The sequence below is a fragment of the Falco punctatus genome, assembly GCF_963210335.1.
Source record: "Falco punctatus genome assembly, chromosome: 8".
NCBI lineage: Eukaryota > Metazoa > Chordata > Aves > Falconiformes > Falconidae > Falco > Falco punctatus.
In genome coordinates this window covers 29,467,295-29,493,076 of record NC_137588.1, presented here as the reverse complement: position 1 = coordinate 29,493,076, position 25,782 = coordinate 29,467,295, and the positions used below count along the sequence as shown (strand labels likewise).

The following is a 25,782-nucleotide window of genomic DNA, read 5'->3' as shown; positions in this document are numbered from 1 at the left end:
CCGCATTCTTCACATTACGCTCATGGACAAAAGCGATGTATTGTCCGTCTGCAGTGCGGGTCCTCGGCGGGGCCCACGCGTCCCACAGGCTTCCACCACGTTGACAGCGGTCGGCAGCGTCAAAGGGCCTGGATTATTGGGGAGTGGGAGGGGGCACAATTAGTAAACAGCCACGGGTGAGAAAGAGGGTGGAAAAGTAAAGCAAAAGTAAAGACAAGAAGATTGATGTGAAAAGGCAAGGAAAAGGGCATTGCTGGAAGGTAAATACTGAAGGAAAGAGACATGCAAGTATGTGTGTACATGACGACACTGTCAAATAAACCCCTTTTCTGCTCAGTATCATGCACATTTTTGTAGAATTTTGAAACAAGTTAAGCTGATGTATATATTGTCTACACTTACCAAATCAAAAGCACTTCATATTTCAATGCACTTCACAAAACTGAGCAAGAACCACGTGCATTTTACAAATGAGAGAAAACAATATGATGGAGGAACAGAGCTCCCAAGCATATAGCACGTTTGCAGGAAGCTGAAAGGGTTTAAGTGGCAGCTCTAAACGTACACCTGAAACAAGCATCTATAAGCAACACCAGATTTCAAACTCATTGGAAAAATGTAGATTCCAATGCAAGTTAAGAAAAGGAGAAGAAAATAGAAACTCAGAAACATGAGCATTCCTGTGCAGGGGCAAACAGTACAGCACACGCAAATCATTCACAATTTAGGTTACTAAGAGACTGAATACTACTGAAGGAGCTGACTGTAGCTGTACTTGATTAACATAAAAAATTTAGTTGGAAAAAGAGCCTTTTTTAAAAAGGTCACAAAACTAAGACTGTTTTCTAATTTTGCATATGAGGGTATAACGGTTTGTAAATTTTAAATTTTGAATTCCAAAAATCAAAACCACAGAAATGCTGTGCACAGTTGTGGCTGGTCTACACCGCAGTTGGCATAAAGTCCTCCAAAAGCTAAAAAGAAGAGCAGGGAAGAGCACTCATCACTTCAAACAGTTTTGAAAAATATTTTTATGCAGGAGCCCTTTGCTAGAAAACTGTAACCCTTTAGGCACAAGCATCTCCAAAGCAGCAGGGATAAGCAATTTACTAAAACAGTCAAATTTTAAAACTTTAAGAAATGGACAATGATCTGTTAGCTGTTGTCTGTGTTGTATTAGGATCCTTCATTGGTATGTTTTAGAAGAGGCTGATACAAGGTACAGTCAGTATCAAAAAAAAATGCTTGTAAAAAAGCACTCTCGGAAATTATTCAAGCAAGGAAACACCCAAAACAAACAAATACTCCTTCAGTTTAATGTAAACTTCTCTATTTAATGACCCAAATCTAAACAAAATGGAAACATTGTTGCTGTTCACCTAGAGGGGTCCTAGACAGCCACCTGCTTGAATTCCAGCTTCTCATGTCTAGAATGCCCCGCAGCACTGCCAGGACAGCCAAGCAGCCAGCACATGAGTTGGAAGATGACAGTGTTAAGGCTGGGAAGCAGAAAAGCATGCAGGATTTACAACAGCTGTAAATGATTAACGCTCAGACATAGTCCTCCTTTAGAAAAGGGAGAGAATTTATATAAAGGTCACTCATGGGTAAATTCAGAGTTTTGTTTTTTGCCAAGTATACTGAGGAGGTGACCTGTGAATACTGAAGGCCCCAACCCTCAACAGTTCATTACACTATTTTCCCATTTTGTTGGGAAAGCAAAAAAAAACCCAAAACAAACAAAAAAAAGCACACACACCCCCTACTTTCTCCACAATAAGGAAAAAAATATTATTAAACCTTTGTCTCCTGTCCTATTTTAGCACAGAAACAGCTTATTGAGAAAAGACTAAAATTAGACAGACACTGATTTTGTTTTAGGCTTCTCAGCCTTGCAACTAATATTCCAGACTATTTCCAGACCATGCAAACCAGTACAGTTTTCCTGTACTGACAATTTTACAGGAATGAAGCACAGGGGGGAAAAAAAAAAAAAAAGACACTACAATCCTTCTTATCTACAAAGTACTTTATACAATCTGGCACAATTGCTGTTGGCAGCTGCAGAATTAGCATTTTAAATTAAAGGAAACATTGATATTAGGAAGGGATCTAAGCTGCAAGGTAGCCAATACAGGCATCTGCCAAGCAGAGCACAGAAACTCATGAGGTCAGGGCCTTACTTCTAAACCCCTTCAATCTAACCATCTGCAGAACTCCAGTCCAGAGACTTTGGTGTTCTCAACAATCCTTGGCAGACTCTCTCTAAAAGAAGACTATTTTTTTTGACAGAAAGCAAAGATAATTCATGCAGAAACAGGCCAATTTAAGACAGCAGCAGCTGAAAAGAGATCTCGTTAGCAGCATCGAGACACCAAGACTCCAAGGTGCAATAGCCAAGTCACAGCCCCACAACAAATATATAGTTCTGGCAATTATATTAACCTAACCCCCACCTCCCACCTAGGAAACCAGAATGTAGCTCAATTGCTGACTCAGCTCCAAACTGTTGTCTTCTTCCTACAGCTGGATTTGCCCTTTATTACAGGTAGTACTGTTTCCAGTGAACACATTAAAACCTCTTTGCCAGAAGACTACTGCCTTCAATAATAATGCTGTATCTCTAAGAAACATAACACATATGCAGTACAAGCATTAAGTGTAATGCTTAATGACTCAAATGTAATACTTGATGACTCCATTAAAACGTGTCAATTGTCAAGAAGCTTGTTTTCTTTATGGCATGCTGTTTTGGGTTACATGCAGATGTATTTTATATTCACTCCCACTCTTCTATAGAAAGGCTACATACTGCGGCAGCTGGCATGTAAGCTTAGATTCCTTGACAACGTTAAGACAGACAGGCTCAAGTTCTTAATCCCAAAACAGGTGTACCAAGACCAAAACTGAAACAGATTGGCTACAGAGTCCTCTCTGCTTCTGAACAGAAGCAGTGAGATTTCAATAAGCAACAGAAGCCTTGTAAACACTAGCAAGAACGCTAGCACGAATCACACCCAAGAGCAGCTGTTTGGAGCAAGAGTCAAACATTTCCATCAAAGAAAATACTGGTTACTAGCACACATCTTGCAATTAGACCAAAAGAATAAAAATAAAACCATACTCAGAATGCTGAAGAATAAAGAAACCACCACCTTTCACCCACCACCACGGAAGGAATTGAGCGATCAACAGGATCTCACCATAGACAAGCACAGATTTCAGATACTAGACAAATCAAGGGCAAAAGAAAGAAAACCAGTATTTATCACAGGTTCTGATTGAAATTTCAATAAAATGCAACACATAAAGCAGAATTACCATCCCCTTTATAATCCCAAACCCATAGTATTAGAAGTCTTTAATCAAGAAGGTTTACAATATTAAAGTACAGTTGTTATTGCAGTGTTGGAAACAGGTATCATTTACTTTTAAGAGGTACTGAAGCAAAGCAGGTTCATATGCCCAGCAATGGGAGAAGGACCTTTTCTCTTGAGGGCTGAAACTGCTTAGGATAAGAGCTTTTGTCTTGCTCCATTCCATTGCTGCTGCTCATGAAGAGTCTTGCAGAAACCAGAATTACCCTTCTAGGATAAGCCATACTGCCTCTGAATGCACAAGAAGCTGAAAAAGTTAAGATGACATGTGCAGAAGTACTGGCTTGATATTATGTCAGTTTTGGCTTTGAAATACCTTTGCAATACAGAATTACTTTAAGATAAATGATATGTACATTTATCTTCAAACAAATTGTCCTCATTTTGAGATGGATCCAATCCATAAAACTAATACTCTGGTTACATGAAATCAAAGCTCTTATCTTCAGCTTGTGTCATTTTCCTCAAGCTCCCATTCCACCGAAGATAATGAAAAAAATCAGCTTGCCCATTTTAAAAAGTTCAAAAGATGGTTCACAAGGATACTGGTTTACAAGGTTCTGCATTTTGTTAAGGATCAGGCCAAGTCCTTGGGCCCCATGGTACCAAGCACAGGGTTACAAGGAGTATTATGGCAAATGAGAAGGACCCAGCTCTCTCCAAGGCTTGAAAATGGTGTTCCCAATTTAATCATATCTTCAGCCCCTGAAGAATTTTTCTTTTGGTTGGCAGTGACTAAGCCTGTTGTCCTCACCTCCCCACACTACATTCACAGCAACAAATCAGCTGCATCACCGTTAACTTGACTGTCAACTTGTGTTAAAGATACAAGGATGGCAGCTTATTTAAGTGCAGATAAAGAAACAGCCACTTGAATCATGCATAAGCAAGCTAAATTCATTTTCCAGCAAAGCAGAACGTACCACTTCTTGTCTTGCTGGCTGGCTCCTGGGCTCCTTGGGAGGTTTTCTATTTCCACTAAGACTGGGGCAGAAGGAACTGCTGTTAAGACAGGTAGGTTTGGCTTTGCATTCCAGCTCTTTGGAGACAGGATATAAGTAAGTTAGTTATTATACACACATTAATAAAGTGACGACACGTTACACACAGCAAAACATATCACCACTTCTCCTTATGCACAAAGCTAAAGTGAGGCTGTTGTCTTCCCTTGCTTCCACAGCAACGGATACCTATGCCCAGTCTTTTCCAGTACTGCACACAGTATGAGGATCATAATGAATCCAAAGCTGCTCAAAGATTTCAGTAAAAAGCTACAGCCTGCTGTGTCCAACTCTTTCCTTCTGTAGGTAACTGCAATAAGCTGGCACCTTTGGGTTGCAGGCCTTTGGACTGCCATTTGAAACATAACTACTCCTGAAAAAAAACAACTCCTTTTGCACAGAATGCAAAAAGGCTGAGCAGAGCAGCAATTTATCCATCAGCAGAGACTGAGTATTTTAATGTCAAAACAAACCATAATCCTGTTTCTACCAATATGTGACCCTTTCTGTTGCACTCAGCATCTGAAATGCTCCAGAAAGCGAAATAGGGCCTTTTCAAATTCCAAGTCCTGTTTTTTTGATACTCGGAAGCAGCATTACTTTACACTAACATCCCTTTTCAGTGAAACAAGGTGTTCTGTGTACAAGTGCTGAAGGGACAGGTGTCTCCGAGCTCCTTCTCAGACTCAGAGAACACTGATTTTTTTCTAACAATGCATTCTTCAATTTGCAGGGGCATCCCCCTTTCAGAGAAAAAAATACTGTAACCAAGCATCAACATAGGTGTTGATGAATTCCCACACCCCTCCCCCAGACATTATGAACTCTCACACAAAGGTACTCTGTGTACCTATAAAAATCTGTATCTATAAATAGCAGTTTCTATAGTACTGCCCCATGGGGTATCTTCCTTACTCCAGCTAAATTAAATTATTATCTTGCTTGCAAATTAGCAGCCATTTCTTGGCATGCAATTTAGTAGTTAACTGTTTTTAACTTTCAAGTGGTCAATCACTGGATTTTAAGAACGAATAACAAAATCCTCAAATCTGCTGAAATACATGAAAACTGCCTTTAAAAAGAATAAGAGGATCCTTACTTGTGATCCGTTAGTTTGGTGGGTAACAGCATTGTTTGCAGTACTGAAAGACAAAAAGATATTTAAATCAGAATCAGATGAACAAACTATTTTTGCAGGCTGGCAGAGCTGCAAAGATTTTCAGAAAGCACAAAGTGTAACAAAGATCTTTCCATAGTACTTAATTGTTCTCAAAAGAAAACTTAAAAAAACTTATTTTTCAGGTCAGGGGCCTCATTGTAGGTAACTAAGGGTATTACTTTGTTTTTTATTTGTTCAAGCTGAGTTGTTTAGTTTAGAAACTGATTCAGCAGTAAGGCAGGGCACTTGTAAAGTAAAACAGATACAGTTTTAGTTAAACACTCAGCAATACATGACATTGTCGAAACCTCACATACATGCTGTAGATACTATGTTCCATACTAGGGCTCTTCTGATTTGAAGTTTCAAAGCTTAGCAGAAAAATAAGTTTCTTCTGTATGTGTAACCTCTACTGGACTGAATTACTCCTTCTGAGTCTCAAAAGCAGCCATTCAAAATTAGGTGCACAGCAACTCAGCATAGTTTTGATAATAATTTTATCTTATTAATTATGTAATACAGTTAATAAATTAAATAAGACCCACATCCCTAGTTCTGATGATTTCTGAATCTGTAAGAGACATTTCCTATTTTCACACATTTAAGAGACTTAAAAACATTAACACCCTGCACAATAATTATATATTATTAATCTCATGCAAAGCAAACTTTTTTCCAGACTTCTAATCTTTTAAAAAATGGTTCCAGTTGATTTACAGTTTGGACAATAGCTACCCAACCTGACAATTCAAATAGATTTCTGTATCTACTTCAGTGATTCTTCAGAATTATTTTACTTAAATACCATAATGTCGTAACAAAACAACCTGTTCCTTGCCTGTTTCCCAATGTCACACTCTCTCTATTGAGAGAACGTGGAGGTTATCACAGATTAGAGCACATTTAACAGAATATTAAGGAACTCCTTCTGGGTAGCACATTCCCCTCTGCTGAGTTAACACAAAAGAATGGAACAACATACATCTTTCATGATGCATTTCAATTAGCAAGGGTTGAGTGTAGAGTTTCAGAAATGGCATAAATTGCTCTGGAGATTAGCGTAACAGTGCCACACCTAGGTGCAGATCAGAAGATGGCCGTCTTATCAGAAAGAGAAACTGCATATGAAGTTTCTCTTCCCACTCTCAGAATGACCTAACCAGCATGAAACTCTGAGCAGGGCATGACAACACAGCACGATGAGAGCACTAGATGACAGCACTAGTTAAGCACACAGTCACATTTTGCATGCAGAGGATCCTTAAGCACTTTAATGACACCCAGCTCTGAAGAGTACTTTCCCATTCTATAAAAAGAAGAGACAATACAGGTCACAAAGACAGAGACACTGCCATTAAAGTAACTGCAGCCTTGTCCCCACACTTCCTAGACTTCTCCCCCTCTCATGCAAGAATCAACCTTGCTGCTACAAACAGAAAGTGTACGGCTGTATTAAGCCTGTTCTTTTGAAATCTTATTTCAACACTCCTTACGCCGCTCCTGAATATCATGATGCTGAATATCTACAAGTATCTACTTTCTAAAAATAATTTGCCTGCAATCGATCATTGCAATGTTCTTAAGTTATTAGGGCAAAGGACAGAAATCAGAACTGACTTAGTTCCTTCACTACCAGGTACTTCTTTTTAGCCTGGTTTCCTCTCTTCCCTTAAGGACAGTTATGAAAACTGTACGATTCAGATTCATATAAGTAATTTACATTGCAATAGCAAGTATAAACCTACACAAGCAGAAAGACTCTAGTCTAGGTATAGAAATTAAGAACCAAAAGTCTTCCCTCTCAGTGCTGATCATGAATAATTTAGTACCCATATATAAAATATTTAAGTAAATGAGAATAAATGCAAATATAGTACAGAATACGAATTGCTTATTTTACTGTATTTTCCCTGTCTATGTCCTTCACTTGATTATGTATTTTAGTCACATACCCAGAACAGGCAGATTTCAGAAAGAAGACATCCTCACATGCTTTTTACCTGATCTCTTTACACGGCAGCACACGAAACTACAGCTCATATCCAGCAAGAATCATAGCTAGTCATAAACAAACCTCTTTGCCTGCTAGTAAGCAAGTCTGGCAAAATCTTCTGACAGCAACACATGAGCTTTGCTTTGAACAGTAGGTTTTATGTAAAGCAAACAAACACAAAACCCACAGCAAAACCACACTTAAGACCTACGTATAACTAATCTTGTAACACATGCTCAAATACAGGTGGCAAACAAAGAGAAATTTAAATACTGGGTTGTATCTTACCTTGTTTCTTCAAGTTTAGCAGCATGTGCTGCAAAAATATAAAGTGTTAATTAAAATTTAATTTATAATTAGGTTATCAGCTAAATACTCAGTATATTATTAATAAAAATAATCTAGCACTGCCTAAAAGTAGGCAACTAAATGAAGAAAAGGTTACATGTATCCCATGTATAATGTGTAAAAAACAAAATTCTAAATTGGAAAAATAAAAGAAGAATTCTGAAGAGCAAACCAAAGAGTCAGATTTAAGCAAGTATTTAGAAGTATGCACGGGAGGTCACACTTGACCTATACAAGAGCAGGAATAAGAGACAAGGTATCACATGCTGTCAGGGTGCGACAACAGAGTGCAACTCCTAAGAACAATGAAAAAAAAATCTCAATTGCAAAAATTTCAAACTTGATTCACAAATTTCAAATATAAACATTAATATACTGTTGTTTCCTGGGCCCAAGATTTCCATCGTCATACGGAGACCTACTGTGCAATATTCATGGGTGTTTCACCTGCTAGGCAAGCTATAATTATATGCTCTGGACACAAGCCTTCTCCGATAAATACACGTGGACTCCCAAAGCAGCCAAAGAAAACTTGATTTTGAAAATTCAGAAGGGCAAACAGCTACAAGAACTCCTACCCAGAAATTTTAAAGGGTATGAAGACCTGATTCTCACAGTGGATTATACTTCTCAGAATGGAAGGCCTTTTACCTTTCATTTGCAGTGTTCGTCTTGAGTATCTCTTGCTGGGCCTTCTTTCAAAGGATGCCGATCTCCTTGCCTTGTTGGTCTTGGTGGTTTGATACTCTGTTTTCCCACTAATAAAGTAATATAAAAGTAAAAAACAACAAAATAAATCACTTATTTTTAAATGACAGAATACTGACACTGCTCATTAAAACATCACATTTCTATTTTAAATTCATAGATTAATCATCTGATCTCATTTCTATTAAGAATTTCCAAACTTAACACCTTAGAAGGCCTTTCACAGAAAGTTTTACAAGCATCCTAACCTTCACATTTTCCCAAGACCAAAGGCTGAAGCAATGACTCCTTAAACATAAAGTTGCTGAAAAAGCACATTTTCCCTTTGCATATTTCTGTGTTCACAGTGCACGTGGTTTGGGAGAAGTTGAAAATTCTAGGAGAGTAAAGCTTAAGGGTGTTGCCAAAGGTCATAGAGAAACATGGTAATACGACTAAAATCCAGCATCTAGATGCTCTTGTTCCCAGGCAAGTCTTTTTTCCCCCAAGTTTGGCCAGACTCTGCCCCCAGGGCAGTAGCAGCCTCACGTACTGCGGACTCCTTGGTACCACTGATCCTTTCTAGAGCAGACTAGATGGTATTGCTACAGTTGCTGGAAATGGAAGCCAAGTATATACATATTGCCTGGGGTCATGCCCCACCCCCTTCCATGTGTTCTCACCAACTCTTGTGGGGCATTGACAGCATCCTGCAGACCAGTCTGGGACCACAAGCTATTCGGAAGTCTGTTACATGCTCTGGTAGTGCCTAACATTATCTTGGGCTTCTGAAGTACTACCATCACTCAAACAGGATGTTTTGAGTCAGGAACTCGAGTCAAAAGATGTGCAATGTCCCCAGCTCTGCAAATCTATCATCCACCCTCTACGGTTCATTTAAAAAAAGGCAGGTTTTCAAGATTAAGTGATCTATAAACCACAATGTACCGTAAAACAAATAATGCAACTCACTCATCGAGAAATGAAACTTGCAAGCTATGTCCTAGGTGAAAGAATACCAAGTTCTCTCCCGTTTCCACGCATAACCCAAGAAAAGCCAGAAATGACAGAAGGTGAGTGCTAAATGACAGATGACACTGACCTGTATCGGAACCGGGATCCTAATCGAATGAAGCCTGATCGACTTGAGCTTTTTTGGACAGGACCTCGGAGCCGGAAGAAGGCGTGATGTTCCACTGCACATTTCCACAAGTGTTTGCAGGCTTTGGGATGATCCAGTCTAAAGACAAAAGTGTGCTCCTGCTCCTTTCCCTTAAACACACAAAGCATAGTGGTGATTCACAGGGGGCTTGAATAACTCAAAGCTACATAAAAAGCCAAATAAAAGTTTTCTATGAGTTCTGAAACGTATGCTTAATTTTAGGCAGAAAAATTAGCCTTTTCAGTAGCTGCTGAACAATTAGGAACAATTCTGGCACCTGCTTAAGGAATTCATTCCATTAAATATGGTACATGGACTTTTTAAAACTTTCTTACACAATGCATACTGTTTCCAAATAATCTGGTCTACACTAGTTTCACATGGTATTCCTCTTTTAAAAACAGCTGAGAAAAAAAGTAATTTGAGCCTACTTATTTTATACTTCAGTCCCCTCACACCCCTCCTCCCCCCAAGTCACAATGAAAAATCTTGCAAGGCATTTGCATTAATTCTCAGAACATAAATATAAAGAAAGAGATCAGGAGTATGTAAACTAGTACTGTATAATCAAGACCGAGATGTAACTAAACAGATAGTTATCTACCTGTTCATCATCTTCAACAACAACTAGAGTGAGTTTGTTCTTCTTGAAGTCAAGCCTTGTTATCTTTGGCCTGCAAGACGAACAGAAAAAGCAGCTTACATCTAACTCTGTTAGTAACTCAGAGAGGTTGGTTCAACATGCTGGTCCCAAGCCTCTCAACCAAATACTTTTTTTTCTGCTTTTGTGGATATTTTAAGTTCACACAGTAGGGCTTGATTATACCGTGGATATCAAATATATCACTTCAAAATTTAACACTTAATTAGAAACCTTAAAGAGAAGAAGTCAGCAACTTCTAAAGAGAAAATTCTATCAGAACTTAAAAATTACTTGAGTTGAAATCAAACTCCACCCATATACTCCTGCTTGCCTACTCTTCCACAAGCCCACAAAATTGAACTCAGAAAGAAACAAAGGCAGGCCAAAATAACCCTGCTTCATCGAAAAAATGTAAATCACAGGAGTTGATCTGAAATATATTGCACAGTGATGACCGTTTCAGAACATCCCAGCCACAGTGAACAACATGAACATGACATGACACAAAAATGCAAACACCTTCCCTCCCTCCTGCCCACCAGAAAAATACCCAGAATTAATAGTGGAGGAACAAGACACACAGATAATTACTCACTTTGTAGCAGAAATGTTATCTGAGAAGTTTTTAAAATTGGACTGAGCTAATGCAAACTAACTATTCACACAATGAAATTTCACCTCATTATCTACCTATTCTTTGTGTACAGTTTTGAAAGACTGGATGGATGTTACAGAATAAAGCACTTAAAAATCCATAAATGCCTGTGTACCCAGACCCAAATATGCTAGCTAGAAAGTTCTCTACCTTGTGTTTTATGCAATATAAAGTTCTGTGAAATTTCATCAGAATGCTTCTAAGAAACCATGGGATGTTATTCAATTATTTGACAAAGCAGCATATCTTCACAAAATCTAAAGGAAGCTGTCTATCTCCTGACCATATATAGATCTGGTTTGGGGTGGGGGTCGGTGTGTTTGGTTTTTTGGGTTTTGTTTGTTTGTTTTGCATTAGTTCTTACTGATGGGCAGAAAGGCACATTTCTGCCCTTTACTGGGCACAGAGACATTTTCTTAATGAAAAGCCTGCCCAGATGACGTTATACGTAAAAACTGCACTAGTAATACTACTTCTGCCTCTTTTTAAACAGTAAAATGTTAACACTTGGCTACAACATCTGAAGAAGCTTCGTTTCACTGATTGAGTGCATATCCTATTTCCAAAGCAATCTAGTGCAAAATACAACAAACACACTATTAAAAAAAATAAAAACACCCCAAAGTTATTCCATCTTTTACTTGACTCTAGCATGTCACACATATACAGCCTATTAACATATCAACCAAGAACTTTTTTTTAAAAAAAGGAAGAATATTTTAAGACAACATGAAAACACAGGCTACAGAATATTTCTGCGGGTACCTAGTATTCACAGTACCCTTATGTCCCAAACAAGTTGGGGTTTTTTTTGCAAGTACAAAAGAAACAAAAGACTAAAAATCTAAAATATATTTTAACCTGCAATCAGAGAGCTTACCAGAAAAACAAACCAATTTTTGTGTCTCCTTCAAAGACAAGAACTCCTGTAGGTGTTAGTCCCAGGCTGTAATCATTGCCATCTCTTGCCTAATTGCCACAAAATAAAGATTACGTTCATTTTGGCATTTGACTCTTTATCCAAATTACTGCAGTGATTAATGTAGCTTACTTGCCCAGTGTTACAATTAAACAAATATCTGCTTATTTTATGTAATAAAATCCTCATGTTTCAATGATCTCAATGCAATGGTTTTTTCTAGTTGCAACCCTTCAATAAGGCTGACTAAACTGGGAAATTAAAGTTTCTTGATTTGTCTGTGTAATAAGGAGCTCCTTGTGCAGTTCTCCGCACTTCCTTCTCCACAGGAGATCTATTTTTACTTGTAGTTCTTCAGCTGGTAGCTCACTGGACCCCAGCCAATTTTAATTTAATTACTATGATTTTCACATAGCTCCCAGTCTAAATACAAACTGTAGTACATATTGCCACACCAACCACATATTAAACACAGAGCAGATATGCTTGAATTTAAGTTATACCTTCTAGAAACGCATACGATAAAATGCAATGCTGATGCAAAGCCACATCACTTGTTACACAGTTTAGATGAGTATAATATTCCATTTTTTCCCCCTCAAAGCAAAACCAGTATTGGAATGTGGGACAAAACTAACTTATCATTTCCAAAGGTCACCATGCTGTAAACGTACCTTGACAATGTGCATGTCTACACCATACATTTCCAGCCACTTAGCTTTGTTTAGGTAATTAGTTTCAGCCTGTGCTGGTGTTTGCCCCCTGAAATAAATTTTTGCTGTTAGGCTGATGCCTGAAAAAGTACAGAAAGGAAAACTGGTATATGAAGAAAGAAGAAAAGAAATTTCTGAAATCTGTGAAAAACTTAAACACTATTGACACTTGTTTGCTTTCACGAACATTAAGGTCACTTTTGTAAGTTTTAAACTGAAACTGCTGCTGCAAAAATTATGGCATTTCAAGATTCTGTACCTCATCATTTTACTCAGACCTTTGAAAATCTTCATTTTCCACATTATATCCTCTTACAAAATAGGATAGAACCATGTTAGAATTATGTTTCTGAACAAGACCATAGAAGAAGCATCAGCAGCATCTTTTTAATACATTCTCTTCACAGAAAAGCCAGCGCAAACATCTGGGCAGCATGCACTGAAAGATCTAGTACCTGCATTCCTTCCACTTCTCAAAAATGGCTAGCTCCATCTCTTCAGTCTGAGTGGGAACAAACCTGAACTCAGACACCAGTTCAGGGACATGTTCAGCAGGATCATAGTCTCCAAGTTCAGCTACAAAAGAACAGCATTGTCAAACAATGTTCCCAGTAAACACAGTGGATCTCAACAGGAACTTCAGCATAGTTTTCTGGTTAATCTAAAATACTAGATTTCTTTTTGTGTTGTTCCTCCTCCAGTCCTCCCAATACTTGAAGTGTCAACTTTTTCAACATGGAAATTATGGACATTGAACAAACAGTTGTGTTGCCTGCACAAAAGCTTTGCATTAATTTTCACAAAGTGCTATTGATATATTCTTTACCAAGCTTCCTATAAATGCAAGTTACCAACATCCTTGCAACTCACTTTTTCTTTCTTGTGGAAAGTTTTCAACACTTTTACCAATGAAGTCTCTACTGAGACAACAGCTGACTAAGCTTACAATGGAATTTTGCCTTAAATTATTGAAACAAAATCTCTTTGAGATTTGAAAAAGCAAACCCAGTTCTGACACTGTTCAAAAAAGTATTTGTCCATTCTAAAAATAATTTTCTGGTTTTATGACCATAAATCTCCCTGTTCTGCTAAAATTACTCTGTCAGGGGCTCAATCCTCCAGCTATTATTTGTCGCTCTTCTTTTCATCCAAGAACATAATAAATGCCCTACTGGGTCAGTCAAATGGTTCACCTGGTCCATGGCTGCATGCTCAACAGGGGTAATAAGAGATGCTATTTAGGGAGCATACTGGAACACACTCGTCAATGGGTGTGCCACATCAAAAACACAACTTCCTTTTTCTACCAATGCTAACAAGTCTAGCTTTTACAGACTGATGCACATCTAAAATGCTGAAACTCACAGTTTATTAAAATATTATTATTTTTTATTTTATTTATTAAAATGTCCTGCTTTTCAGAGTCACTAAGCATTTGCTCCTCCCACTGATTTCCAGCAGCTTCTTAATGTTCAGCTCATATCCAAAAAATTACGAATAAGTCTGTAACTTGGACCTTGGCTTTATGACACAGGCCAATAATTGCTCTGTCTGAGGAAAGAAACTACAGATGTTTGTAGAGGAAAAAAACAGTGACATCTTTGGGAAGACCTGGAAAAGTCAAACAAATACACATAGTATTCCATAGGTACAGAAACTACATGACCTAAAAACCTGTTTCTTGGATTTCTGAACACTTCAAGCATAATAATAGTCTTTTCACCCCCTCCTTTTTTTTTTTTAATGCTGACTGAAGAAGTCTGTAGTTCTATAATAATTTACTCCCACTAAAACGCCTGCCTCTGTTGAAAGGAATGCTGTCAAAGCCAGCTTAGGTTCCAGCTGATTTAAATAAAAGTACACAGCTGTCAGACAGTAAGATTAAAGCCCTGCTACAGACCTCATTGTGGAGAGAGGAAAGAAAAGACCAGCACAAAAAGCACTGGATATATGGCCTAATTAGATCACTTTGTTTTTCCAAAAACTTATTCACTGAACCCATATCTTAAGGCTCTAACAATGCTAATATTTTAACTATGGAATGTATTCTAACTGTTTTCCTTGCATACAGAAGAGCAGGTTAAAAAGGCAGGTATCTTCACAGTTTAATCCCAACTATTACCTATACGTGATCAAGGTCATTACTAGTTCCTGCCTGAAGAACAAAATGTGTTTTGGAAAATATCCGTAAGAGAAAACTTCAGTGACTTGGTCCTGTTACCTAATGCCTGCAAAGTACAACAGCACATTGGTTTCTAAGATGAATGTTGTGTAGAAAATTTGTGTGGCATAAAATGCACGGCACATCTCCCAGTTCCCTCTTCATCTCAGAGGGCTGTATAACAGCTTTATAGCAGAGGTTCTGGGATTTTTTGTAGACTTATAAACTGGGTTGAATAAAACCATATAGCTATATCCTCCAATAAGGACCCAAAAACCTACTCTAGCAGACAGTTTAAAACTTCAAGCCTCTCTTCTTTTGTGAGTTCCCCTGCTTGAAACCACAACAAACTTCACATTCATTAAGATAACACCCTTATCCAAACAAGAGAAGACACTGGCCATGAAGATCAGTGATGCACAACCTATACAAGCAACTGAAGGTCAGACCACAGCTCTCTGAGAAGCTATGGATGTCTCAGCATGAAAAAAAGTGACCAATGTTACGACATCAAAGCAATTCAGGAAGACTGCAGACCTCGTGTGTTGTGTGAAAGTGGACAGGTTTGCACACAAGCACCTGAGAAAACAAGTTTAGGGCAACACTGTTTATGTTCGGAACCTCCTTGCTCTGTCTCCTCAGGAATCGAGTAATTTTCCATGTACACTCTCAGCAAAATTACAATCAAAAAGAGCTGTGTTTCATACTGGATTGCTAACATCTGGGCAGAACCTATTTTCCTGATATAACAAGGACAGACTAAAAGAGGTAGGAAGAGTCTACACAAAGCTGTTCATGCAACTTCACCCTTCCCGGCTCATACCTACTCACCTTGCATATTATAAGCTGCCAACTGAACAGCCGTGTCAAAAGGACATTCCAATCTGCCATAAGAGAAACGCATTGTTAAAACCTTAGCTGACATGATTTAGCAGAAAACTCATATACGTGACAGTGAGAAATTGCAAATGTTTGGGATAAGAAAATGAAAAAAGATTAGCAGATTTTCACCAAATTTACAAGAGATAAGCGCTATATTATTTAAGCAATCCTCTGCTGCTATTCATGCATAGAAAAGTAATATAACAGTGCATTACTCCACAAAACTTATTAATTAAGCAAATAAAAGTTTAATAAATCCTATGCTAAACTGTAATTGTTTAAAGGGCTATTTATTGGGAATACTTACTTTCCACTAAGAATATCCAGTTTCAGTTGCAGAACAAATAAATACCTGCAGAATTAAATAAGAACTGTGTCACTCAGCCAACAGGAGGAAGTTAGAGCCTGACAAATAAAAATGTTTTCTACTCTTTACATGGGTTTTCAAGACTAAAGAAACTGCATTGTGATCTTTCAAGGCTTTATCAGTTGGGTTTATATGCTTTACACACATTTCAAATGAAGTAAGCCCAAAATGAGAAGTTGTCGCAAGCTAAACTACAGTGTTGCATGGAAAAAGAAATGGGATACCTAAGTAAGTCTTACTTATTCTCTTCTGAACCTGCTTGGGCAAAGAACAACTTGTGTCTTCCACATTTTCTTCACTATTCATAGATGTAGCGATCTCATAAGATAATGAATATTTTCAAGCCTTAAAAATAAATGTTCCTAATATGGATTGCTTAGCTAAAATCTAACCCAGAAAGCTGACGCCAAGGTGACAAAAAAATAAACAGTACGCTGCAGCTTTTTCAACTTGTTTACACTTCAGTGCCAACTTCCCTTCACTGCCTTGCTTATTCAGTACTCTTCTTGCCTAGAAACTGGGCAAATATTGAATACCAAGCTGCTATTCCTTTGGTGTGCAACACCAATTCTTCCAATCCAATACCCACAGAGTAGCCCTCTCGCTCCATTATGGTACACAGCTTTCCTTTAACAAGAGAAAAGGTAGTCTCATCAACCAAAACACTGTCATCTGCGATGGTATCCAGTCTGAATTCGACAACAGTTGAACAAAAGCCTTACCCACAGAGCCAAAGACGAAATCTTCTGTTTCAACATGTGCCTATGTCTCCTTCTACTCACATACAGAGACACGAAACAGACGCAGGTATTCTTCCTACAGGTCCCTTGCAAATCCATAAATACTTTGCCAAACAATTTATAATCCAAAGCCTTTTGAACACTGGCCCCTGTATGAGGAATAAATTTGTTTGGTACTGTCCCTAGATACCAAAAGAATGAGCACAAGCCTGCGGGGTACAGTGGGTGCGACCAGCCCATGCTTATCAGCCACATAACACTTGCAAACAACTCCAGCATACTTTCCGCGCTTAGGCTATGTTAGGATGGCTGACTGGTGGCATCTGATGGGAAGCTGGCAGAAAACATGGGCACACCACACTGGCAGAAACTGGAAAGTGGCTCCAGCTGGGCATACTGCTGCTCAAAAAAAAGAGGTGGAAACTTCAGAAAGCCCCTGCTACTGAGACCTGTAACCCACTGCAGAGCTCCACTGCTTCTTGAAGGCATAAAATTATCTTGAGACAGAAGAAAGACTTGCTGCTGTCCTGTTCTGGGGGATTAGCTAAGCAGATAGACAGGGTTTAAAAGCCCTCAGGTTTCAGGTCTGCCCTGCTAAAACCTGTATAGCAAGGTCTGACTGGCAGAACTCAGTCAGGATGGATGAAAGCATTTCATAGAGGTAGATACAGATGTAGGTCTGAATTTTGTCTATGGTTACTACTTTTAAAGATAGTTAAATGTTTATTCAGGAACACAAATGGTGAGGCAAAACATTCTTCCCAGATCAGCAGGAAAACATTACAGAAGAGCAGTTATAACATTATGTTACTACATGTAAGTATGAAGCTGCACAGGGTACATATGGCTGCAAGGGGTAATGCTACTAGAATCTTCCTGGTAGCACTCCTAGGGATTTGGCTAAAGCACAACTTGAACATCCACACAGACATAAACCTGTACAACAAACAAATGCACTTCATGCTCTTACAAATGGCTGAGGGTACGAAGCATCTTCAGCTATCAAGTAATTTTGTTTTCTCGCCAAAACAGATCACCAGCAGTGGTGACTGCAAAGAAATGTTGCCTTTTACAATGGATTTATACTGACAGATGGTAGGTTGTGTTTGCTTCCAAAGCACCCCAAGGATGTCTCAGTCCGACATGAAACACAGCATTATGAATGGATCTGTGAAATGCTTTAATCACCAGAAACTGCTGCTCACCTGATACTACAATCCTACACATTTAGTACTGTCAACTCACATTTCAACATGGTAGTAAAATACTGTTTTCCCTTTCCGTAAGCTCCGCAAAGACCACAGAAATAATGAAATGTTAACTGAACTTATTTTTGTCAAAGAGAAGCTCTAACTTGCAATTCAATGCTTTTCTCCCTAAAGAGACAGGATGACTGTGTACAGTTGCAACTAAATGCAGCTTAAGAATAAGAAAATGTCTGTTCTTTCCAGTAAAAACTTCTGCCCATTGTGTATAAGCTACTCAAATCAGTTGCCAGATTTGCCTAATGATAAATGGTGCATCAAGTAACACAGTAAATATATAGATCTCTCTATATTAAAGCTCATTTATTTCACAAGAGCTACATTAGAAACATTTACAAAAAGCCAAGCAAGCAAGAAGCGCTAAGAAATTTTCCAAAAAGCATCATACAACTGTTTAAATAAATACCACAGAAACACTTTCCTGCCCTTATTTGGGTGTTTCTCTCTCTCACAAACTCCCTCTTACCTTGTCAGCTCTTCACGTAGATTGTTGGGCTCTGATGAGTAAAACTTTACACGAAAATGCAGACAATACGGTGGGCCAACTGCAAAGCAGAATTCGTTCAAGACAGTGGTAACAGTTACTGGACAAGACATCTTATTTTTTTATTACACACAATCACATCACAACACTTGACTGAAATCGGCTCTGTCCTACCACAGGAACTTAAGGCAGGAATTCCTTTGTGACAGGGAAATGCATGAAAATCATCAGGATGAAAGAACACTTAAATATGCACAACATATAGAACCATGTTATAAGTCAATCCACAGTCATATCACGTTAAGTTGATTTGTCCTGCCAAAAGCACACAAATCTTGGTTAATCCCTATATTTAAGGACTGTATCCATCACCAAGAAAGCTCTGCAGTTGACCAAACCCCCAAGAATTCTGTTGGTCTCTGTAATCACTTCCCAGGGCTCTGGGAAAAATGCACTGCTGACGACTCAGACCCCTTTATTCCACAGAAGTTTAGACATATTTCAGGGGGATTTAACAGACCCTCTGTGGAAGAATCATATTTTCTGGAAACTAAAGAGTTAATTCAGCAAAAGGATGGATTAACAGTTCTTTAAAAATGTGCAGCACTCTGCTGATTCCTGCATTTGACAGGAGGAATTTTCTCTCTCTCGGTGCTTCCAAAACCTCTGTTGTATTTATACAGCTCCACAAATCCCTGAAGACTTCCCACAGCGCAGAGCAAGGAAGCTGCTAAACATAAAATCAGCCGATGTCACAGCTTACCCAAGCACACACCACTGAAACAACCAGGCCACCCTAAACCTTTGTGCAGCAGGTAAGCAGTTGGTGGACCAAACACAGATTTGGGCACTCACAACTTCCCCAAGGGATGGAGGCTCCAAGAAAAGTTTTCCCATAGTCAGAATAATGATCTATAACACTAAAACACCTTCAGCTGCCTTGACTCCATTTAAACTATAATTAATGAGCCTATAACATGTTTAATTAAGGACATTAGACTGAAGTAATATGAGCTACACAGAGGGAAGACGTCATTAAACAATCACCAGCACCATGCTGGGGTTTTGTCACCAGGTCTTGTCACCCCCCATAGGACACTGACTCCCCCCGCTCCCCCCGCCCCCCAGTTTCAACTCTGTGCCTCCTGTATGTTCAATATGAGATCCCAAAAGAAAACAGAAAGGACACTTACTTTTAACTTGCTTTTTAATGCTTTTTGTGTTGTCCAGCCAATGCTGAAAAAGAAATTACTTTCATTGAATTATCAACACAGGAATAACATAGAAAGAACAGAAAAGGAAAAAAACCTATTTGTTAGTGAAGACTATCTTGGAATAACAAGTAGTTCTCTAAAACAACCTAATTCAAATCTTTCACAATTCATAGCTCTGAGTGCTCATCAAAGATCCTTTCACTCAAACTTTGTAATGCAAAATGTCAGTTTTGAACAACAGAAACATCCTGCAGTGCCCTATTTAAAGCCAATCCTCAAGAAAGCATTAACTACTTCAAAAACAAAAATGTACTAACAAACTATTTTAATTACTAAAATTTTCATCCTGTCCAAACAAACACTTAATTCACATATTAGTAGGTCAGCCAGTGACAATGTGCCAGAGAGGCATAAATCATAGCTGGAGACTGGCACTTGGTTGCGTGCAGGGTTTACTTGGGGTGGGAGAGACACAATAAATATTGTGGGCTTTCAGGCATTTTCTTTAGATGACTCAAGGGTAGTAACAGCAAAGCTGTCTATGTCTGGGTCAGGTCTACCTAATTCTCTAAAATCTATTCACAGGTGACGTTTTAGCAACTGTCACGTGGGAGGACAGAAGTTACTGCCTCACCTGCTAATGCTAATTATAAGCTATACACTAGACGTGAAGCCAAAATAATGGCTTCACTTATACTGTGCACAACAGCATGTGAAAAATAAGCTATAGATGGCACGTTGAAAGAAACACCTACACGTATATGCTATGCTCCCTAAAATAATTGCATATACTCCCACTGCTGAAGAGTTTATACATGAATTAAAGAGAAAGCTGGAAAGCTAACATACAGCTAGCGGTAGAGACCTACTACCAAACGCTCTGCGCAGTGAGCAGCTCCCTCCTCCGAAGGAGATGACTCAGTTAAGCAGTAAACACAGCACCCTATTGAACGTAATTGCACTGACCCAACAGCCAGAACAAACTCACACCACGTCTTGCACGGTTCACAATGCCCAAGTAACACCACCTCATCTGATCAATCCCAAATGTCACCTTGCAACTAATACAGATGAATTATACACTTAGGAACACTCATTTCATTAACTGCATGCCACAAAGTTCACAGTAGGCCTCACAGAGGACAGAAAAGCAACAGGGGTATGAGAAAGAACCGGTATTTTCAGGTTGCAATGCCAAGTGCAAACACATTCCTGTCTTCAGAGCAGCCCTGCCTTCCGCAGAGAGTGTGTAAAGTCAGCCTGTAACACAGGCAGGATATACAGTGATTGATAGATTAGCTGCAGATCAGAACAACTAAACCATCTACCACAGCTCTGCACACAGCTGAAAATGCTCTCATTACCCATGAAAACAAAGTAGCTACAGAAAGCTAGCTAACATATTTTTTAAATAAAGCAGGAAGCTTAAGGAAGAATGAAAAAAATATTTATGTCAACTTTGCTTACACTAGGAGCAAAATGGAGCTGAGCAATTTTTTGTTTCTCTAAGGAAATGATACGATCTGTCTTCCTATTCCACAAACTCACTTGCTGTAAGAGACAATTTACTTACTCCCTCCCGCGCCATAAAAATCCACGAACTACCTACTGGGAGGCTTGCAGGTGATTTAGATACACAAATGGCAGAGAGCACCATTTCTAGGTTCCAGGAGTGGCTGTGCACGCCTGTTTCATCTCCCTCTGTTTTCTCTCATCTCCTCCACATTCCATGGGAAGGCAACTGAGAGGCCCGCGACAGGCACTGATAGCGTTTGACTCTGCTCAGCTCTTACCACTGCTGCCCACAGGAGCTCTGTCTGCATGGTAAGGGTATGTGTGGAAGAAGGGGAACAAAACTACTTTTAAATGGGTGGGGGGTACAGGGCCAAAACAAAGAAAAACAAACCAAAACAAACACATGCATGGACACACACAGATGTCAGGAAACTTAAGATTTATTCCAAATGTTTAAAATGGAATTCAAGTGGACCTGGCAAAAAAGTTTACATTTTGATGAGAGTTTGCTCAGCAGAGTCTACTGCTGAAATCCAGAGATAGTTTGCTAAACAAAAAGCAGTATGAACAACAGACTGCATAGTGTACTGGAAGTCCTTAGCAAAACAGTGTGCTGCTGGAAGAAATTAAACAAAAATAAAACACAAAAACCCCTAAACCTAAACTCAGTAAAATTTCAAGAAGGTAAAAGGTAATTGTGTTTCTTCAGCAAGGCAGTGGGGTTAAAACTGGTCCCATACTATATGGAGTTAATGGGTGCATACTTAGTGCAATGCTATACAAATAGTTTTCAGCATTAAGCACTACATTAGATAAAACTGCCAGAGTGTTGTACAATTCCATTAAGAGCAGCAAGTATTTGATGCTTGCAACCTGTATGACAGAACTAGAAATTTGCCACCTGTTAAATGTTCAGTGCCTCCTTACTAGAAATACCTCTCTAGCATAGCTAGAGGAGAAGCCAAATAGCCCAAGCTAACAGCAATCTTCATCTTTGTGTCACTGGACATGCTGTGCTGTTTGTCAGCCTGAATCAAAGACACTAAAATTAATAGTCCGTTCCCTTAGCTGCCAGACCAAGTCTGATATGTCGTGGACAATCTTGCAAACAACTCCTTTTGCCATCTCCTGCCTCTTACTGGGGATGTGGGGTGGTGGTTATCTACTCCTTACCATCAGGCTAGCAACAAACACAGAAGTCACATGAAAACAATTCTTCCACTTGTTTCAAGAACTTCTTTACAGAAGCTAGTATACAAATCCTAAAATTCAAAACGTCAGGAAGAGTTTGTATTACCTGAGTTCTCCCCACTCCCCAACACATCATAAATTCAAACAGTATACTAATTGCTTCAGCAGCTCAAAAGAAGAAAAAAAGCTATCCTTCAGTTGTTCAAAATGAGTCTATTGAAAACTCACTTGTAGTTAAAACAACTAAAAAATCGAGAAATTCCCTGCTTAACTACATGTTGCTAGTTCGGCAGTGTTTTTATATCATCAGGTGCAACTAGCTAGTAAGGCATTATCCTTAGATTTAAATTGGGCAGCAGCAAGATTATCTCCCTTCAAAGCCAGCAGACAATTCTGTCCATAGTAAGGGACTGGATTCTTACACTGTTTATTTAACAGGTCTCCTGAATAATCTTTGACAAGTCACTTGATTAGCCTGTGTCTTTGTTTCCAGCTACAGATTGGGTTTCTGCTAGAATGTGCCAGCTCCTCTGTGCAAGAACAGCTGCCATCACAACAGTTCTTCATTTCTTAAAACAATTATCTCTGGCTCTTGTGTTCAGCTCTTCTGGCAAAACACAATCTTTTCTGCTTCCTTATACAGCGTATCATTAAAGTCCAGTTTAAACAGATCGCTATCTCCACTCTGCCTCTTTTCAGTCACACATAGTTAAGAAAAAGAAAAAAACACTAAGTTCGAAATTGCTTGTACCTGGTAGATTGTGCAGTATCAAATACTCAGTCTGGTGCTGTCTGGATTGGAAGTAACAATTTGCTGGACAAAAGCAAGCCATAAGCCATTGCTGAGGCAGAAAAGATTAACATTTCCCCATTTTAAGACACAGTTACATTATTTGCTAACAGAACACCAAGAGAAAAAAAAAATTACCATAGAGACAGTTTCACCAGTTACAACTACCCCACTGTAAACTCTTACAAAAACCTAGAGGCACAAGGAAATATTTCAGAGGCCACATGGCAGAAACTGAGTTAGGGCACCTAAAACATAAAAATCATTTTTTTCCTGAAGCAAAAAGACATGCAATAGAGTCATACTCTTACCAGTACTCAACATCCTAGACTACACATGCTTAACAAGCTAACGTGATTTTTATAAAAATAAAATGGCATGCAATGACCTGTTTTCCAATTTCTGTTGGTAAGAGCTATGCATGGTTCTGAATGACATCCCTCTGTTAGTGTAATGATCTTTTTCTCCTTAGTGTTATATGTCTCTGTTCTGCAAGAGGTTTAAGACCACTTTCACTACCAGGAACTGCAGCTCAGCAGCAGCTAATCCTGCTAGCCATGTAGTTTGTTTCAGATGCTGAACAGAAATTATTTTCTCTGAAGAGAATGTTCTCTGCAATTATGGGCTAAGCATAAAACTCCATCACAATAATTTTGAAAAGAGGCCATCAGGTTTTAAGCATGCTTTAGGATGGATAACACTGTGTCCAAACTTGTCAGCTTCTTTCAAGGATTCAAGCTTGGGGAGTTTTTTGGTCATTGTACAACGCTGTAACAATTAAGACATCACCTTCAAATTGTTCTAGACATAGACCCTCATAGAAGCAAGGGAATGTATGTCACTGCCTCCAAAATGCTGACCTTGAACAATTCAGGTATTTAGCTCAGCAGTAACTGTATGTGCCACCACTGCCACCCTGATCATGAAATAATTTTGAGTAGACTAGAAACACAGAAGCCATTAGGTCATACATCTAACAAACAAGATTGACGTACACAGTATGAAAACTCAGGTTTCATTCTACCTGAGGGCATTGGGATAAGTGAATACAGGTTTAAGTTACAGGGACACAGGACAGAGAAAAAAAACCAGTCCCTGTTTAACACCTCCCTTAACTTGCAGCTATCCTCATGGGCAGGATTAAATACTTGGCCATAAGAATTAGATTCCACAGCCTGCAAGTGAAAGAACTGTGGTTACTTCTGACAAACAATGCTCTGCTTCTGTTTTCAAAAGCAGTCACATTTTTACAAACACACAATAAACTTCACAAACTCAGGCTTGCAAGAACCCCCTACTCAAACTGTCTGGTACATACAAACACACCTAATCCTTCCCAAAAATTCTGGTTGCAGGTCTAAGTCACAACTGATTTGAGCAGATCAAAGGTATCCATTCCCCTCTTGCCAAGATTATTTCCCAAGCTGACATTAGCAAGATGACTTTTGCTGACGAGAAAGTTGATGGTTTTGGTAAAGGAAAACTTTCTCCACTTTGCACAACAAGGAAGGGGAAAGCATTTCTACGTGATGCACCAGACTCTGGGGTCCTACTGGACCAGCCTGCCTAGTGACACCAGAAGGCGTGACAGGAACAAGTGAAAGACAAGAAACAAAGAAACAACAGTGTTTCTGTGTGCTCCAGGTGGAATTACACTCGACATCACTTAAAACTAAAGAGAGCTTCTGCACAAAATTTAACTCAAAAAAGGCAGTTTTCTTACAGCATTTTTGTCAATATTAATATTTAACTTTTAGAGTGTTGCTTAAAAAAGAAAAAGAGGGGGAAAAAAAATTACTGTTACTTACCGCTACCTGTGCAGAATCCATGAACCTTAATCCAAAGTAGTCGCTTTCTATAAGGTCCAGATGATACATGATCTGTTCAAACAGGAGCTGGCCTTTGGCTTTTTTCTGAAAATACAAAAGGATTTAGTACTTAGCAGGCAGATTTACTGTAGCATCTACCTTCTTCTAGACACATTTCATATCATAATTCCAAAAGTAATAGAATCCCAAAATTAAGTTTCTGAAAACATAATGTGTAAATTATTTTTTTCTCACATATTTTTTGATGGCTTTTTTTTTTTAACAGCAAATGCACACCTCACAAGGAGCATACATAATATCCTTAAAGGACTTGCATAATCTCCTTTTTTGGAAAAGGTCAACATTGACTTGCACAACAGAGTGTTACAACGTCACTTTATCATCATCCCTTTCATGCTTTCCTTACTCACCGAAGTTCAATAGAACTGGAAATATAGCTATAGCACAATAACTAATGTACTGGAAAATTTTCAAGGCAAAGTACAGCAAATTGCTTACAAATTTACTACTGTTTGATATCTAGGCAATTCACCAGGTTTGAAGCAAGTAGCAGAGCACACTGAGTTAGGATATAGCACTCCATTAGCAAGTGCTTTTAACAACTGCCACGAAACAGTCTGGGGCAAGTAACTTTAATAGTACTTAAGACAACACACTTACAAAAATAAGTTTGTAAAACTCACTTGT

The 25,782-nt window shown here is 38.8% G+C and overlaps 1 protein-coding gene across 6 annotated transcripts in view; it reads right to left on the bottom strand.

The window, feature by feature from the left end:
* Positions 1-25,782, bottom strand: part of EPB41L5 (erythrocyte membrane protein band 4.1 like 5) — a 65,942-nt gene that overhangs the window by 27,198 nt on the left and 12,962 nt on the right. For all 6 annotated transcript variants that reach the window (XM_080399523.1, XM_080399526.1, XM_080399527.1 and 3 more), the window contains exons 3-16: positions 25,075-25,179; positions 19,750-19,792; positions 18,539-18,617; positions 16,008-16,052; positions 15,650-15,702; positions 13,113-13,233; positions 12,619-12,706; positions 11,906-11,994; positions 10,332-10,401; positions 9,668-9,837; positions 8,530-8,636; positions 7,819-7,846; positions 5,478-5,520; positions 4,301-4,416 (exon numbers count right to left, since the gene is read on the bottom strand). In XM_080399523.1, the coding sequence (XP_080255649.1) occupies positions 4,301-4,416; positions 5,478-5,520; positions 7,819-7,846; positions 8,530-8,636; positions 9,668-9,837; positions 10,332-10,401; positions 11,906-11,994; positions 12,619-12,706; positions 13,113-13,233; positions 15,650-15,702; positions 16,008-16,052; positions 18,539-18,617; positions 19,750-19,792; positions 25,075-25,179 (1,157 nt within the window). The remainder of the gene's footprint in view (positions 1-4,300; positions 4,417-5,477; positions 5,521-7,818; positions 7,847-8,529; positions 8,637-9,667; positions 9,838-10,331; positions 10,402-11,905; positions 11,995-12,618; positions 12,707-13,112; positions 13,234-15,649; positions 15,703-16,007; positions 16,053-18,538; positions 18,618-19,749; positions 19,793-25,074; positions 25,180-25,782) is intronic.